The 17471-nt window shown below is 59.4% G+C and overlaps 1 protein-coding gene across 1 annotated transcript in view; it reads left to right on the top strand.

The window, feature by feature from the left end:
- Nucleotides 1–17471, top strand: part of LOC128828946 (unconventional myosin-Vb-like) — a 56826-nt gene that overhangs the window by 29140 nt on the left and 10215 nt on the right. Inside the window, exons 17-28 of the mRNA XM_054013989.1 lie at nt 1503–1714; nt 2270–2426; nt 4045–4284; nt 9825–10040; nt 10879–10972; nt 11293–11441; nt 13270–13386; nt 14253–14507; nt 14612–14724; nt 15185–15371; nt 15697–15790; nt 16448–16582. Coding sequence (XP_053869964.1) covers nt 1503–1714; nt 2270–2426; nt 4045–4284; nt 9825–10040; nt 10879–10972; nt 11293–11441; nt 13270–13386; nt 14253–14507; nt 14612–14724; nt 15185–15371; nt 15697–15790; nt 16448–16582 — 1969 coding nt within the window. The remainder of the gene's footprint in view (nt 1–1502; nt 1715–2269; nt 2427–4044; nt 4285–9824; nt 10041–10878; nt 10973–11292; nt 11442–13269; nt 13387–14252; nt 14508–14611; nt 14725–15184; nt 15372–15696; nt 15791–16447; nt 16583–17471) is intronic.

The following is a 17471-nucleotide window of genomic DNA, read 5'->3' as shown; positions in this document are numbered from 1 at the left end:
GGGGTGTCTGGGGCCAGGCGTCACTGCGGGTGGGCTGCAGTCATCTGTCCCCCCCCACCCCTCGATAACGGGACTAGCCTGCCCAGTGTCTCACTGCTCCCATGGTGTCCCAGAGACGGGCAAAGGGCGCCTGGCCCACAACCCTCTGCCCAATACAACCTGCTCCTGTGGGAAACATCGACTCAGCCGAAACCAACCAACTTCCCCGTGGAGACGGCGCTGCATCGCCCGGTGGGAGGCGTGGGCCGGGTCCCCTGTGTGCCCGGCTCCCTGGTAGGGCTGCCTCTCCTCCATGCACCAGTCTGCCTTCCTGATGAGCGGCTCGTCCTAGGAGTCTGGCCATGGATCTCCCCTCCCCCCCCCCCCCTCCTAGGGCAGGGGTTCCCAAACTGTGGGATGCGTGCCCCTGCGGGTACGAGGCCTCTCTTGGGGGGCACATGGGAGAAATTGCGGAATGGGGGATTTTATTGATTGATTTATTGCATTTTCCTAATAGGCTACTCAGACAAAGCTTTAAAACTGGGAATTTTTTTGCATAAAATATGGTACATTTACTTCAAGACGTACCAATGAGAACAGATACAGGGCGACGCTGACGTACAAAGCCCTCCCCTCCAATCCCTGTACAGCGCGGGTTCAGTTGCCAAGCAACTGTCCAGTCTGTCTGAGCTCAGAACTTAGGGTTTTTTTTGGTTGTACCTGTTTGTGCTCTAACTAGATCTGTACGTAACCGTGGAAGCTGGGCCGATGGCTAAAGCCAGGCAGTGTGAAGAACACAGAGTATCCGTGATGAGAAGGGTGTGGGGACGCGGGCAGCTGGCAGATCTGGAAGGGGGTCTGTGTTGAGCAACATTTGGGAGCCTCTGCCATAGGCACAGGGCACGAGAGGCCCCTGAACTACAACTCCCAAGAGGCATTGCAGCAGCCTTTCCAAACTGGAACTTTGAGGATTTCAACCAAAATCCTCAGGGGTTTTTTTTTTTTTCCAACCAGCCCTGGGCATCTGAGCCCATGGGTGGGCCGGGTGAGCTCCTGCCAGCTGGTGCTGACCGTACTGTGCTAAGCTGGTGTTGGCTTCTCCCGTGGCCAAGCTGAGGGTCCCCGTTCTCTGGGCAGGCCAAGGCCTGTCCTGGTCTCTGCGTGCTGCAGCTTCCTTTCTGCCCAGGCCGGAGACCATCTGGGGATTTGTTCCCCAGCTCTGCCAGTCTGACCCTGAACAGGTGGCTTATCCTCTGGCCCATGTCCCAGTGATACCTCCCGGTGTGCAGCTCAGTGTTGGGTGTCTAAAGGGTTAATATCCCCCTCTCCCTGGGATGATCTGGATGCTGCAGCCCCCTCCTGTCAGCTGTGGGAGGAGGGTCTGTCCAGCCAGGCCCTGGCGCCAGGAAGGGCCTGCACCGCGCTGCTGCTATCCAAGCCTGCAGCAATGAGCACCCATGGCTGAGTTTGCTCCACCCCATTGTACTTGCCTGGTCATGGATCTCGCTATCCTCTTCCCACAGGACCCCAGCAAATACCAGTGTGGGAAGGGCAAGATCTTCTTCCGTGCTGGCCAGGTGGCCTTCCTGGAGGAGCTGCGTGGCAGGAGGCTGAGAGCAGCCTGCGTCTTCATTCAGAAGAGCCTTCGTTGCTGGCTGGGGAGGAGACGCTTCTTGCGTATGCGAGCTGCAGCCATCTGCCTCCAGCGCTTTTCCCGGGGCTTCCTGGCCCGGAGGTGAGAGATGCTGCCCACGTCTGCCAGGCTGAGCCAGGCATTCATGTGGCTCTGCCTTGGCATCTGGCCCCTGGAGACCTATCTCTGGGCACCCTCAGCCCTTTGCTGTACCCAGCCGCTGGAACAGGGCAGCTAAGAGCCGCTGATGCAGTGTCTGGCTGGCAAACAGCATTCCCAAAGCTACAGCAGGTGGAGGCCTAGGCGGGGACCTGGAGCTAACCACGCTCCACCCCAGAGGTGGCTGCATTTCAAAATCCCATGTCCCTACTCTGGGAGCCAGGAGAAGCTGGTGCCAGGACAGCAGCTGTGATTGGGTCTCATTTGGGGGTGAATGGAGCAGTGCCCTAGCTCTGAGCCTAGGGAGGTGGGGGGTCGGCCTCAGGACCTCGTGCTGGGTCTCTGCTGTGGGGGTCTGCAGGGACTAGGGTAGACCCTGGGTCTGTGCTGCTGGGGGTTGCTCTGTCCCGGGGGGGGGGGCGGGGTGGTGTAAGTTCTGCTGCCCTGCCCCAGTGGGCTCTGGCTTCCCATGCCCAGTGCCCATTGCCCGTTGTGCAGGCTCGCCAGGCGCCTGAGGAGGACCAGCGCTGCTCTCACCCTGCAGAAGAACTTCAAGATGGCCCTGGCCAGGCGCTCGTACCTCCGCACCCAGGCAGCAGCGGTCACCATCCAGGCCTTCGCCCGCGGCATGTTCGCCAGGCGCCTGCACCGCCAGGTACCAGCCCTGCCCGCAGCCGCGGGGTTGGGGATCCACTTGTGGTGGCCGCTTCAGAGGGGGACATCCTGCGTGTGCTCCCAGTGCAGGGGGTACTGGTGGGTTACAGGAGCCCCAGGTAATGGGAGGGAGGGGGAGAGAGGGATTTGCTGGCAGGTGCATCCTGGGATCTGGAGGGAGCCCCCTTGCATAGTACCCCTGTAGAGCAGAGATGCATCCCCCCCTCGCTGCAGGCTCTTGCCACAAGGTAGAGCAGTTACCTGTTTGGCTCAGTTCCCTGTCCTGCATGTGCAGGGAGTGTGGGGCCTTACCTGGCAGCATGGGGAGGGGGTACCTGTGGGCAGCCCTCCCCCCCCCCCCCCCCCAAAACTGCAGGCAGTGTGAGCAAGTAGTGCTGCGACTCCCTAGGCAGGTGTACCACTCTCCTGCCCGGGATATGGGGCGCCTGGTGGCCCATTCAGGGTCTGTTGGGAGCCGCCCCATCCCCACCCTCAGGAGTGACCAGGTTCCTAGCAGATATCGAAGGTGGCGCGTGCGCCTCGGCTCGGGAGATCTGCATTGTATTGTGCTGGCTCACGTGGGTCCAGTTCCCGGTGGGGCTCGCACTGGAGGGGCCCACTCCCCACACCTGCCCACAGCCCGTCTGCAGGGAGTAGGCACGGGTGTAGGCAGAGTCTTAGAGCCACACCTGGCCTCACACAGGTGCCGACTTTCACTTTTCCGGCTGGGTGCTCCACTGAGTGGACCCGCCCCCATCCCACCCCTTCTCCAAGGCCCCACCCTCTCTCCTCCCCCACAGTGTGCCCTGCCTCATCCCACCCCTGCTCCGCCCCCGCAAGTGCCTCCTGCCCAGTGCCAAACAGCTGATTGGTGGGTGCTGAGCACTCCCAATTTTTTTTTTTTCCCCCAGAGCACCCACAGTTAGGCCAGGCATCAGCACTGACTATCTCCTGGGTGTCCTCAGAGGCCGGCAGGCTGCCCGCAGCACTTGAGGGCTGCAAAGTGGAAAGGCAGAAACCCACAGAACCAAACTAGAGCTGGGGGGTGGAGGGGGAGGAATTTGATGCCTGGCTCTGGTCTTGTCCTGGAATCCAGGCTTGGATCTGATCCCAGCCAACTGCTCGTGTGTGTGTGTGTGTGTGTGTGTGTGTGTGTGTGTGTGGTGGAGGCGGGGGGGGCATGGTTCTGGAAGTGCCTTGGAGTAGTAGTACTAAATACCCTCACACTGGAAAAATTATTCCAGCACCAGTCTCTAGCAACCCTTCTCTCTTTTTTTCCCCCACCCCCACCCCCCGGCTCAGGTGCAGGATAGAACAGTTGCAACAATGTCCCCTCATCTGCTCCTAAGTGCTCTTCGGGGGCCACCAAGTGCCTCATTCCAGTAAGACTATGTGGGTAAACCCTCTGGTCGTGAAGCAGGGCTCCTATTCTCACAGGCATACTTGGCGTGAGAGGCAGGGGGTGCAGCGTTGTCCCTAACTAGTGTGTTCTTGGATCCCTTGGGGCTGCTCTTTGTGCAAGGACGTAGCTGCTGGCGCCTAGTGCGCTGGCCGAGTTTCTGCCCTAAAGCAGTGGGTGTTGCCCTAAACCTTTGCTGCTCTATCTGCTCTGTCCCCAGATGGTGGCAAGCCAGAAAGCTGTTGTGATCCAGAGCGCAGTGAGGGCCTGGCTGGCTCGCACCAAGTACCTTCGGGTGCGCAGGTCGGTGGTCTATCTGCAGTGCTGCTGCCGGCGCATGCGGGCTCGCAGGGAGCTGAGACGGCTCCGGGTCGAGGCGAGGTCGGTGGAGCACTACAAACAGCTCAACAAAGGCATGGAGATCAAAGTGATGCAGCTGCAGTGCAAAGTGGATGAGCAGGTGGGTGGGTCGGCTCCCCCTGCTGCCCCAGAGCTACAGGGGGATTCCTGGGCCTCTAGCGTTGGGCTGAGCCTTAAAGGCAAGGTGCTGACTGCTCATGGGCATGTTTGCGAGAGTCCTGGGGAACTTGCTAAGTTCCCCTAGCAGTCTACGTTGGATCGTCCCCTCCTCCTCAATGTTCCTGTGAGTTGTTAAGCAGTAGCCATGCTCCACTCCAGAGGTGGCTGCATTTCACTCCCTTAATGATGCTGGGCAATCTCCGATCCGTCTCTGCATGTTGGTGCATACACTCTGTGCTGAGAAGATGCCTGGGGGGAAACACCACTCTACCCTTCTCCTGGGAAGCATTGTCCATTAGTGCAGCCAGACTTCGGTTCCTTTCCGTCCCAGCAGTACCTGACTTCCTGCTAGTCCCTGGAGACTTGGATCGGGCTCTTCTGGTAGAGCAGGATCCTGGAGCTCTTGGCTCAGGACAGATTTCTGGTTCTGAACCCACCTAACTTCCTACGGCTCAGCCCTTGGGGGGATAGTGGAAAGCGAAGGTGTGGGGCGTGAGGCAGTGCAGATGGAGCAGCTGGCTTTGTAGGGCTGGAGGAAGGCAGCACGTGGCAGTGGCTTTCCCTGCTCTGGTCTCGCCTCGGGGACTGAGTGGGCACCATGTGCTCATGCCCCGGCAGCCTTCGAACCTCTCTTCTCCCCACCCCTTTCCCGCATGATCCAGCGGATGCCACTTGTGTAATTTCCTTGCGGTGCCTATTGTCTACCCCCTCCCCCGCCCAGCAGCGTCTCTGGCTCTGCTCGTGCCTGGCATGCCGTGTTCTGTCGCTGAATATTTACCAGCGGGCGCCGCCATCTGTCTGCCTCCCGTGTCTCGTGGTTTGCTCTCTGCTAGGGAGGGGCTTCTTTAAATCGAACCTGCGTCCCTGACGCTCTCTGGCTTATGGGGTAAACCCCATCTCGCTGCTCTGGGGTGGATCGGGCGGCCTGGAGAGCGGGCGAAGGGGAGTTGGGAAAAGCCAGGCACTCTTGGGCCAAACATCTCCGGGGTGGGGCAGGGCAGCGGCCCGGGATCTCTGACAAAGGCTGGCCCCAGAGGGGTTCCTCTGAGCTGTGCAGAGCCTGGGAACAGAAGGTGGCCCAGTGCCAACGAGCAGGCAGGACAGGCCCAAGGCAAGGAAAGACCGGCCTGTACGCCGGGGCTGGTAAGGCAGGAAACTGGGAGTCGGGGCTCCTGGGTTCCATTCTCAGCCCTGACACCAAAGTGGTGGGCCTTGGGGAAGTCATTCCTCCTCCCATGCCTCAGTTTCCCCAGCAGTGTCCTGGGGCTGACCCCGCTCGGGTTGTGGGAGGCACTGTGGATAGCACCTCATTTCCGGGGAGCTGTTTGGCTTTGTGGGGGATGATGGGGCAGCCTGGCGGGATGAGGCCGAGGTAGCTTCTCTGGATTTCCCCCCTCCCGGTTCCCCGCTGTTTAATGCTCAGATAGGAATCACCCAGTTCCTCCCCTGGGACCCTGCAGGCCTGAAACGGCTCTTGACTGCTGTCACGGAGTATTGGGGGACTCAGGGCCCTGCACCCCCGGCTTCCTGCGATTCACCATGACTCTCAGCCAGCCAGTAAAGCAGAAGGTTTATTTGGATGACAGGAATACAGTCCAAGACAGGTCTTGCAGGCACAGACAACAGGGCCCCCCTCAGTTAGGTCCAGCTTGGGGTCCCAGGGCATGCCAGCCCACCCCCCTTGGGGGGTCAGAGCCATCCCTGCCTCCCAGCCATCTCTCCAGCCTGCTTCCAGCACTCTGCTTTCAGCGACCCCTCCCACAGCCTTTGTCCAGTTTCCCGGGCCCCCGGAGTCACCTGGCCTTCAACCCCCTCCTGGGTTCTCATGTTACAAGCTCAGGTATGTTCCCTGGGGCAGACTCCCATCCCCCGATGCAGACCATCCTAGTCACACTTCCCTGTCAGCATTCACACACCCCAGCAAGAACAGGCCCAGTTCGTCACATCTCTCCCCCCCTTCGAGACTGAACTGAGCGGGGTCACTTTAGCCAGTGACCCGGGGAAGTTCGAACCTACCCCCGTTCCCATGGATGCCCCCGCATCCCTCCCATTCCTTGGTGAGAATTACACCAGGCCCCTCCAGTTTCACGCCCCCCCTTAGGTCGGGGTGCTTGATGGCACTCGCAGTTCGCATGTGGGAAGGTTTATGCGGCCTGTGCCCTTTTCCCACCCCCATACCTCTGGGGCTCCAACTGGGCTGTGGTCTTCTCCCAGCGCTCCAGTCTGGAGGTCTGTGCTTTGGGCTCTCTTGGTTCAGAGCCGCCCTTTTAACCTTGGCCACCCTCCGGAAAGGCTCCTCTATGCTGGGCAAGGGTCCTAAAGCTGTTTTCCCCTTGTCCCAGGCCTTCCTCCCCCTCTGACAGGGGTCACAGGATCCGCAGTACTGTCGGACAGTAACAAAGACCCCAGGCCAGTAAAAGCTCCGTAGCAGCCTCTGCTGGGTACGCCAGGTTCCCTGGTGCCCTGAGAGGGGAATGTCATGGGCCCGGCACAGCAGCTGGCGGCGATACTTCTGGGGTACCACCAGCTGCCTCCTGATCCCCCCTGACTCCATTTTCCCTGGGGGAGCCCATTCTCGGTACAGGAACCCCTTCTCCCACAGGAACCTTTTCCGGCCACCTCGTCCCATGGTCTGTACCGCATTGAGGTCGGCTAAGTCCCTTATCTTCCGCAAGGAGAGATCTCTCTGTAACTCGGCCTGGAACTCAGCAGCTGGGACAGGGATGGCCACCTGCTCTTCCTTGCCCGCTGGGCCTGAAGCTGCAGCCTCCCTGAGCCGTGTCCCTGGGCGTTCCCTCCCCACCAGGTTAGGGTCCTGCGCCTCAGGCAAGGCACCCCCACCAAGGCCAGGGCGCAGTGCCCCTCGCCGGCTCTGACTGCGGGTCACAACCAGTGCCCTTTGGGGGCTGCTTGGCCAGTTCTCCAGGTCCCCCCCCATCAATACCTCAGTGGGCAAATACGGGTGTACCCCCACATCCTTGGGGCCCTCCTTGGCCCCCCACTTCAGGTGTACCCTTGCCACGGGCACTTTGACTGGTGTTCCGCCCACCCCCGTCAGGGTCAGGTAGGTGTTGGGCACCACCTGTTCTGGGGCCACCACCTCGGGCCGGGCCAGCGTCACCTCTGCGCCCGTATCCCAGTATCCATTGACCTTCCTCCCATCCACCTCCAGGGGAACAAGGTACTCTCTCCGGAGGGACAGCCCCGCGCCTACCATATAAACCAAAAACCCTGAGTCTGGAGCATCCAGCCCCCTAGAGGAGCTGGCCTGGAGCTCTCCTCCCTCCTTAGCAGGTGGTACTCTGCCAGCCCCCCTTCCCTGGGAATGCTGCCTTTCGCCGGGCTGGGTCTCTACCCAGTCAACCCTCTGTGGGTTCGGTCTGCTCAGTCTGTCCCTGAGCCTAGGGCACTGGGCCCGTATGTGGCCCTTTTGGCCACAGTGGTAGCAGCCCATGTCCCATGGGTCCCCTTGAGTGGGTCGGATGGTCCTGATGCCGGATGCTCCCCTCTGATGGGTTTTTTCTGTATTTTCCCATGGGGAGGTCCCATGGTGACTCTCTCTCTGCGTTGTGGTGGGACTGTTCCTTTGGGACTCCTCCCTTTTATCTCCTGACCGGCTCTTTACAAACTCATCGGCCAGTCGGCCTGCCTGTCGCGGGTTCTCTGGCTTTCTGTCCACCAACCACAGCCTCAGGTCGGATGGGCACCGCTCATACAGTTGCTCCAGTACCAGCAGTTTAATCAGGTCCTCCTTCGTCTGGGCCCCATCAGCCCACTTGCTGGCGTATCCTTCCATGCGGGCGGCTAGTTGCAGATATGAGATCTCAGGGGGTTTATCCTGACTCCGGAACCTTTCCCGGTACATCTCAGGAGTCAGCCCAAACTCTCGTAGCAGGGCCTTTTTGAATAGTTCGTAGTCCCCTTTCTCTGCCTCTCCCAGTTGGCGGCGGTACAATGCCACGGATTTGGGGTCCAGTAAGGGGGTAAGGACCCGGAGTCTGTCCGCGGGATCAACCCGGTGCAGCTCGCAGGCCGTCTCAAAGGCCTCCAGGAAGTCATCCATGTCCTCCCCCTCCTTGTATGGGGCCATGATGCACTTATCAAAGCTCCCTGCAGTCCTGGGTCCCCCCTCACTCACCGCAGCCGGGGGTTCGCTGCCCTTCAATCTCGCCAGTTCCAGGTCATGCTGACGCTGTCTCTCTTTCTCCTCCCGTTCATGCTGATGCTGTCTCTCTTTCTCCTCCCGTTCATGCTGTCTCTGTCGTTCACGATCCTCCAGCTCTCTCAGTTTTAGCTCTTTCTCCCATTCCAGCCAATTCCGCTCCACGGATGCCGAACGTCGCCGGGAGGGTCCCCTGCTGGCCGGGGGGGTCACGGCGCCCTCGGTATTTGCTGGGCTCCTCCCCACCCTTCCCCTAGGCATAGGAAGGAGGGGTCTCGGGAAGCCCTCAGCAGCCGGCTGACCACTCCCAGCTGGGACAGACACTGGTGCCTGCGCTGCATTTGCCAGGCTGCTTCCCTGAGACACAGGGATCAGTTCATTCGCGCGATCTTCCGCCTCCAGCTGGGCAATGAGCTGTTCTTTGGTGAGCCTCCCAATGCGCAGCCGCCTCTGCTTGCACAGCTCCACCAGGTCGCTCTTAAGCCGCTTGGCATACATCTTCCTGCTGGCCACTCACCGGCCTGTGTGCTCACAGCTCCCCACAGTTCCCAGGGGGCCCCCTAGTGTGCCAGCCCTTCTCGAGGTCACCGCCTCTCTGCCAGGGTCGAGCTGCAGACTCCTCCGCCCCTGGGACCACTCGCTGCGATCCCCCCGGGGGACCCTGTTACTGCAAAAGTCCTTCTCGCTGGTCACACACTCCCAGGGGTAATAACCGTCTCTCTCCCACTCTTCAGCCGGCCTGGTCCCCGTCAATCCCCCTTCGTTTTACTGCTCCCCAGTCACTTACTGCAGGAAGCGCCGTCCCCGGGGTTCAGTAGATCCCACCGCTGCCACCAGTTGTCACGGAGTATTGGGGGACTCAGGGCCCTGCACCCCCGGCTTCCTGCGATTCACCATGACTCTCAGCCAGCCAGTAAAGCAGAAGGTTTATTTGGATGACAGGAATACAGTCCAAGACAGGTCTTGCAGGCACAGACAACAGGGCCCCCCTCAGTTAGGTCCAGCTTGGGGTCCCAGGGCATGCCAGCCCACCCCCCTTGGGGGGTCAGAGCCATCCCTGCCTCCCAGCCATCTCTCCAGCCTGCTTCCAGTACTCTGCTTTCAGCGACCCCTCCCACAGCCTTTGTCCAGTTTCCCGGGCCCCCGGAGTCACCTGGCCTTCAACCCCTTCCTGGGTTCTCATGTTACAAGCTCAGGTATGTTCCCTGGGGCAGACTCCCATCCCCCGATGCAGACCATCCTAGTCACACTTCCCTGTCAGCATTCACACACCCCAGCAAGAACAGGCCCAGTTCGTCACAACTGCTGCCCCCCCACAGGCCAGGGAGAACCGGAGCCTCTCGGAGCAGCTGTCGGCACTGAGAGCCTCCCACAGCGAGGAGGTGGAGCGGCTGCGCAGCAAGCTGCAGGGGCTGCGGGAGGACAAGGCGCAGGAGACGCGCATCCGGGAGCTGCAGGAGCAGCTGCAGCGTGTGGAGTCGGAGAAGAGCAGCTCGGAAGGCAGGCTGGGCCAGGAGATGGAGGAGCTGAAACAGGTGCGGGGCAGAGGCAGGGGTGACCCTTGACTGTCCGGCTAGCGGGCAGCCAGCGATAACCCTGAGGGGAGTTAAACGTCCCTTCCTTAGACCTGGTCCCAAAGAGCAACGATCCCCACCCCCATGGTTAATGGGTGTGATTCAAACCCAGCACTGAGCATACGGGGCAGCTCCAATAGCTGGCAGCAGTAGTAGGCTGGTTATCCTCTCTGGCTCAGCCATGAGAGGGGGAGGTGACGCAAGCGTGCTCCTTGCTAGTGTTGCAAAGCTCTGGTGACTTAACAAGCTAATCTATACATAGACTTGGCAGGAGTCGCTTTTTTATCGGTAAATGTCGACCACCATAAATATCCCTGTACGCACAAACCATCAAATACGTCCGTCGATACTCGAAATGTAGACGGCCAGAAACGCTGCTTGACGTTAACCTTCTGAAAGCAAACCTGGATTGTTTTGTATATCTGACGTAAGAAGTTGACGATCGGGTTCAAGTTGTAAAGCTTTAACTCTCGGGGTCTCCGCATTGTCTGATCCCCTCCCTGCCACCGAAGTTCCCACAACTGAAAATTTGACTAAAAAATTGAAGCAAACGCTTAAATCCTTGATGCTGCCCATCAAAAGTAAAACTGTCAATAAATCTCCCACGCAGGGGCCTGGCTACTCTCCAGGCCCCCTGGCTGGTGGGGTAGAAGAAGGACCGGCCCTGCAGCCTGTGATGGCCCCATGTGAAAGAGCCTGCCTGGCCTCTGACCCCCAGAGCAGGTCCTCTCGCCCCATAGCTCTGGACTGCTGTCAGGGTCTGGCCCCACCGCCCATCTCTCTCTCTCTCACCCGCCAGCGCCTGACTGAGCTAGAAGCCATGAAATCCAATCTGAAGGAAGAGAAGGACGCTCTAAACCAGCGGATCATGGAGCAGTCGCAGGAGCTGGAAGGTAAACTCTGCCCTGCCCCTTTGCACCCAGCACAGCAGGAGTCGGCTGGGGGCTGAATTCTATGGAAGCCCAGCGAGAGGCTCCGGCTGTGCTCACCCGGGCAGCCCAGCTCTGGCAGGGTGAGACTGGCCCAAAACTAGGTGGGCTGGTTACTGCCAGTCACGGCCCCAGCTCTGTGCCCCGCCTCGTCCCAGAGGCAAGGTCTAGGGTGGCCTGAGCCTGCACAGGGTGGTCACTGGGCGGGGAGCAGAGCCCGTCCCAGGTCCAGGCCTGCAGGCAAACGTTGCCTTCTCTGCTCTCCTCCTCCTCACCCCCTGCAGACCAGCTGCGCCGGCGCGTGGCGGCAGAGAGCCAGGAGCTGCTGTGCCAGCTGGAGGGGGAGAGGGCTCGCTACCAGAACCTGGTGAAAGAGTGTGCCCGCCTGGAGCAGTGCTGCGAGAACCTGCAGGACGAAGTGGCCTTCCACAAGGTGAGCAGTGCGGGCTGGGCTGATACTCCGGGGAGCCAGGCGAGGGGTCACAGGAAAGCTCTTGCTGAAGGATCCTCATAGGGAGGCCAGACGGGCAGGACCGGATAGGTGGGCAAGGAGCCTGGCGGCGGGTGCCTTGCTGGTCTGAGTGGACACAGCACAGTCCCAGGGCTCGGCCGTGGCTCTGCAAAGCGCCCTGGAGGTGGCCCTAGGGTCGCTCTGTGTTCAGATCCGTGCCCTGCCGCTGAGACCAGATCCGCACCATTGGCACGAAGCTGGCTGGGCTTTCGAAACAGCGAGGAGTCCAAATCCCAGTGACTCCACATGGTGTCTGGCCCCCAGACACCTCCAGCTCTCTGGAAAAGTCCCAGCCCGAAGCTAATGTCACAGCTGCACCATCCACTTCTGCCCTGCTCCCCTGGAGATCAGAGGGGAACGTTGTGACGGGTTGGATCACAGAAACCCCCTTGGGAGCTGCCACCCGATGTGCAAAGACTACCTCTGCTTCTGTTTTCCCTGCCAGCTCAGGACTCCAGCACCCTGTCTTGCTGAGCCAGACACTCCCGTCTGCTCCAACACAGACCCAGGGTCTGAATCTCCTGTCCCAAAGCTGCAAGTTTACCTGAAAACAGCTCGCAGTAGCGTGCTTGTCTTTAGCACTCAGATGCCCAACTCCCAATGGGGTCTAAACCCAGATAAATCCGTTTTACCCTGCATAAAGCTTATGCAGAGTAAACTCATAAATTGTTCGCCCTCTATAACACTGATAGAGATGCACAGTTGTTTGCTCCCCCAGGTATTAATACATACTCTGAGTAAATTACTAAATAAAAAGTGATTTTATTAAATACAGACACTAGGATTTAAGTGGTTCCAAGTAGTAACAGACAGAACAAAGTAAGTCACCAAGCAAAATAAAATAAAATGCGCAAATCTATGTCTAATCAAACTGAATACAGATAATCTCACCCTCAGAGATGCTTCAGTAAGTTTTTCTCAGACTGGACACCTTCCAGGCCTGGGCACAATTCTTTCCCCTGGTACAGCTCTTGTTGCAGCTCAGGTGATGGCTAGGGGATTCTTCATGATGGCTCCTCTTCCGCTTTGTTCTCTTCCACCCCTTTATATATCTTTTGCATAAGGCGGGAACTCTTTGTCCCTCTGGGTTTCCACCACCCCTCACTGGAAAAGCACCAGGTTAAAGATGGATTCCAGTTCAGGTGACATGATCACATGTCACTGCAAGACTTCATTACTCACTTGCCAGCACACACACATACAGGAAGACTCACAGGTAAATACAGCCATCTGCAGACAATGGGAGTCCTCAAGATTCCAAACCATCCTTAATGGCCCACACTTTACATAATTACAATAGGCCCTCAGAGTTCTATTTTATATTTCTAGTTTTAGATACAAGAGTGGTACATTTATACAAATCGGATGATCACACTCAGTAGATTATAAGCTTTGTAATTATACCTTACAAGAGACCTTTTGCTTGAAGCATATCCGAGTTACATTATATTCACTTATTATCATGGTTTTATAAAACCATATAGACTGCACAACGTCAAACGTCTCTCCGGTTCCCATGGCGGGACTCCCAGGCAGGCAGCACATCCCCTGGAGGACAGAGGCACCCTGCCCCATATCCATCACCACTGGGCTAGGGAGCAGTAGCACGTGCCCGCTCCAAGCTATTGATGTGTGGTCCGAGCTGTCTCCCCATGCTGACCCTGCTGCCCATGCCCTAGCCCCCCTGTAACAAGGACTGGAACTTCAGCCACCGTATAATGCACCCTTGTACCGTTCCTCCCCACTCCAGCGAACCCCCAGCCTCCAAAGGTCCCCTTCATCTGACAGCATCCTGGACTCTGAATGCAGCTACCAGTCGTCTCTGTCGACGGCGCCGTCCCGGGATGATGCCGACCAGCAGAGCGAGGTGAGACGCTTTCACATCAAGCACCTGGCTTTGGTGCATGGCTCTGCCCTGACTCCGGGTGGGAAACCGAGCATCTGGGCTCTGGAACGAGCCATGCTGTGGTTTGCGTTGCCCTGGGCAGGGAGCAGGGGGAAGTCCTTTCTTCAGAACTGGCCAGCTGCCTGGGACCAGATGTTCCCTCTCTCGTCCGTGCCCCCCAGAATCCTGTCTGATCCCTGCAAACTGCAGCCCGAGAATCCGGTGCCTCACTCGCTCTTTAGGAAGAACAGCATCCCCGAGCATGCCTTCCAGCCCTTTGCCCCTCGGTGGTGGCAGCGGCACCCAGCTGCCAGTCCCATTGGCACCAAACTCGGGCCGGGAATCGTAGCCAGGCCCTTCTGATTGGGTGGGCTGTGCTGGTGATCTCATTGGTTCAGCCCAGTTAGTGCCTGCAAAGACGTGGCCTTTGACTGGCACCTGTCGCACAGGGCTCCGTGCGCTTCCTGTGGCGGAAACCTCCCCTCCCGTGTGAGGTCTCGTCAGTGGGGAAGCTGCCCAAGCTCGCAGCGTGGTGGCAGAGCCAGGACTAAACCCTGGCGTTCACTCCCCTGTGCTGCCTCCCGGCAGACGTGCCCAGCGTTCCCATGTTTTGCGACTGGGCTAACCAGGCCGCCCTGTCCTGCCATCCCACGGTCCGATGCCAGGCGTGCCCTTTCTGCTCACTCCTGGAGAGTGCCAATGGGCTGTGGGTTAGTGCAGAGCTTGGCGTCAGGCGTCGCCTGCCCAGTGCAGCCAGATGGCCCCGTCTGAGGGGGGCTCGGTGTCCAGCGTCCAACACACCAGGGATGGTACTTGAATGCATCTCCTCTCTTCCTTCCTCCCCACAGTCCCCATCTCAGCCCCTGGACCAGGAGAGGGGCCGCTGGAGGCAGAGGCACGGGTGGAGGAGGATCAGATCCGACAGCCCTCCCTCCTCGCTGGATGACGATGATGGCCAGGACCCCTATGAGAAGGCTTATCTCCTCCTCCTGGGACAGCTCAACGTGGTCACCGAGGACCTGGCCAGGACCCGCGAGGAGCTACGCAGGGCCAAGGTTCAGCTGGCTCACGAGAGGAAGCCATTTGAGATCTTCAAGCGCCGGGTGAGCTTCTCACCCATCCTATCCCTTGCTGCTGCAGTTTTTGGGGGTGGGGAGGGGCCTGCTGCCTGAACGGCCGGGTTCAGTCTCCCCCTTCTCCCCAGCAGAACATTGCAGAGATCCTGGGGTTGAACAAGAGCCCGGAGAAGATGACCGAGGAAGACTCGATGATGGAGGAAGACTTGAAATACGCGTATGATGCCGTCCGGGTTTCCAATAAGTGAGTCTGTTTACAGTCCTGCTTCCCCTGCTCAGTGTCTCGGCCATGTCTGGGTTTTCCATAATGCTGCAGTGGAAGGCTTAAAAACCGCCCCCGGGGGCACGCCCTCGAGTGGCGGATGGCCCTGGGGGAGCAGCAGGCTGTCTGAGGTTGCAGGGACGCATTTGTGGTGGAGAGGAGAGACGGGGTTTGGGTGGCAAGAGCCGGGTCAGAGCTGACGGTGGGAAGTGCGTGATGCAGCGTGTGGAGACTTCAAAAATTTCCAGAGTCCAGTCTTCTGGGGTCTGTTCCAAGCTCGGCCTTTGACTTAGCAGGCTGCTTCGAGCCCGCTTCCGTCTCCCTGGCTGTAAAACGGGGGGAACTTGCCTGTCTCCCCCACGGAGGGGCACAGTGAGGCCTCACCACCTCCTGCCTGGTGAGCCAATCGCTGGCACCTCCGAGTTCTTGCCTTTCCTCACAGGCTACTGGAGAGCCAGCTGCAGGAGCAGCAGCAGCAGCACGAGCAGGAGCTGGAAAGTCTCCGCCTGGATGTCTGCTCCCTGAGGCAGCTGAGCACGCAGCAGCAGAGCCGGATCCAGGACCTGCAGCTGCGTCAGGGGGAAGACGGGCTCCAGCCCCAGATCGTCCAGCTGAAGAGAGAGAACCTGGTAAAGGGGGAATGGGCCTGGGGGGAGCCGGGCTAGGGCGGATCGCGGCTCAGCATGCTGGTGGAGCATCCCCCTCCCCCCGCCTCCCCAGGCTGGCTCTTTGAGGGCGCATTGCATGCTGGGACTTGTGCTCCTTGAAGGGGCCATGTGCCCATCGGAGATGACAGTAGCTGGGGCAGCATTCTGCGTCTCATCGGCTGCGAGGCTGTCCCAAAGAGGTCTTGCTGCTGGCGGGGAGGGTGTGTTGGAAAGCGAGCCCCCCGCAGGCACCGGGTGAGGCTGGGGGTGAAGTCTCTGGACTATCCTTTCCCCTGGTGCTCCCCAGGATCTGGCGGGGCAGCTGGAGAGGCAGGAGAAGAACCTGCTCAAGCTTCGGAAGCAGCTGAAAACCTCCGTGAAGCAAATCCAGGATCTCACAGGCAGGTGCCTCCTGTGACTGGACAGGCTGGGGGGCGAATGTCCATTGGGGGGTTCTGCTCCCGACCGCAGCCCCCAGCCTGGCTTCACGCAGAAACGCGGCTCTGCCTCCTCACCGCGGAGACCCGCTATGCCAACGAAGGCAGCAGGGCAGAGGCGACCCTCCGCGCACCATGCGCTCTGCTATTGCCAGTTTCAATGACACCCTCCCCCGCCACCCTCACCTGCCACGGGGCGTCGCTACCCGTCTGCACGAGAGCTGCTTTGCAGCCAGGAAGCAGAAACGAGCCTCTCGCTGACCTACCAAAAGGGCTTTTCTTAGCCGCTGTTCTGGGCTCACCTTGTCTCATGGTAAAAAGCAACAGAGGGTCCTGTGGCACCTTTGAGACTAACAGAAGTACGGGGAGCATAAGCTTTCGTGGGTAAGAACCTCACTTCTTCAGATGCATGTCTCATGGTGTCTCCCTCCAGCTGGCCTGAGCCACCTCTGGCTCTAGTATCCCTCTGCCTGGGGCCAGCTTTCCTGGCAAGAGTTCCCCAGGCAGGGTGCGGGCAGAGGTGGGACGCCCAGTCCCTGCCCCACTTGGGAGTCAGGTTACATGGCCCCAGAGCATCCGCTTGGATCCAACTCTAATGTTCTTACTCCTTCCCCTGTGCAGCAAGCCGAGAGGCCCAGTTGCTGGAGCAGAAGGTGAAGGTGGAAGAGATGGAAAGGCCCCTTGATGATGCCTTTGAGGGCATGTTGGGGTGCAAAGCAGAGGATGAAGGGCGCCTCATCAGGACCATCATCACAGGTGGGGGGCTGATGGTCTGTCTACACAGCAGTGCAAGTCCTGGCTCAAGCCAACCCCCCCTTGTGTCAACACAGATTGTGTTCACCATTGGCTCAAACCTCGGCCCAGGACCCTGCGGAGCTGGAGAGGCCGGGACTCTCCTATCCCCAGTGGCTTGCGTCTAACACAGACGTCCTTGGGGCCTGTCGCACTAGAGCAGTGGCAAGAGGCAGGTGTGATGCTGAGGCATCAATCCGTCATGCGCGCGTCCGCAGCCATGTGGTGCCAGTCTCGCTGCCGCAGCGGGAACACAGCATGCAGACAGGCTCGTGGGAAAGCACTCACAGCACAGCAGGCTGGGACAGATGTGAAGAAGGATGAAGTGTGGATTGCTTGGCGGGATGACCGCTGGGGAGGGAGGTGCCCGAATAGAATCTGTGCTAGGAGAGGGAGAAAATGGCTCTGGAGCTGGGAAAACGGCGAGGTGCAAAATCGCTCGATGGAAAATAGGGGCAAACTTCCCCTTTTTGAGCCCCTCCTGGGGAAGGATCCGTGGGCAGGTGCTTTAGGGATATTGGGCTTCCCAAGTTGCTCCAGAGCTTCCACATTGCGCACGCCTTTCTAATCATGCTGACATCTCATGAGGAGCATCTGGGAATGGGACGTTCCCCATGGCCCGTGCAGAACTTCACTAAGCTCCTCTGCTACATCGCCCTCCACTGCAGCTCCCCTTTCCACCCGAGCACCCCGCACGCCTCGTCCCATTCATCCCAGCCTCCCCTTTTTGCTTTGTGCCCCCCGGAAAAGCAGCCAGTTCTGGGGTAGAGCACATCAGTGCTACACAGGGAGTGAAGAACATTGTATCCCTTTGAACACCTGGGGGTCCAGCCAAGACCGGGGGGGGGGGTGA

Source organism: Malaclemys terrapin, chromosome 24 (genome assembly GCF_027887155.1).
Source record: "Malaclemys terrapin pileata isolate rMalTer1 chromosome 24, rMalTer1.hap1, whole genome shotgun sequence".
NCBI lineage: Eukaryota > Metazoa > Chordata > Testudines > Emydidae > Malaclemys > Malaclemys terrapin.
The sequence above is the reverse complement of the archived record's forward strand: the minus strand, read 5'-3'. Positions and strand labels throughout refer to the sequence as shown.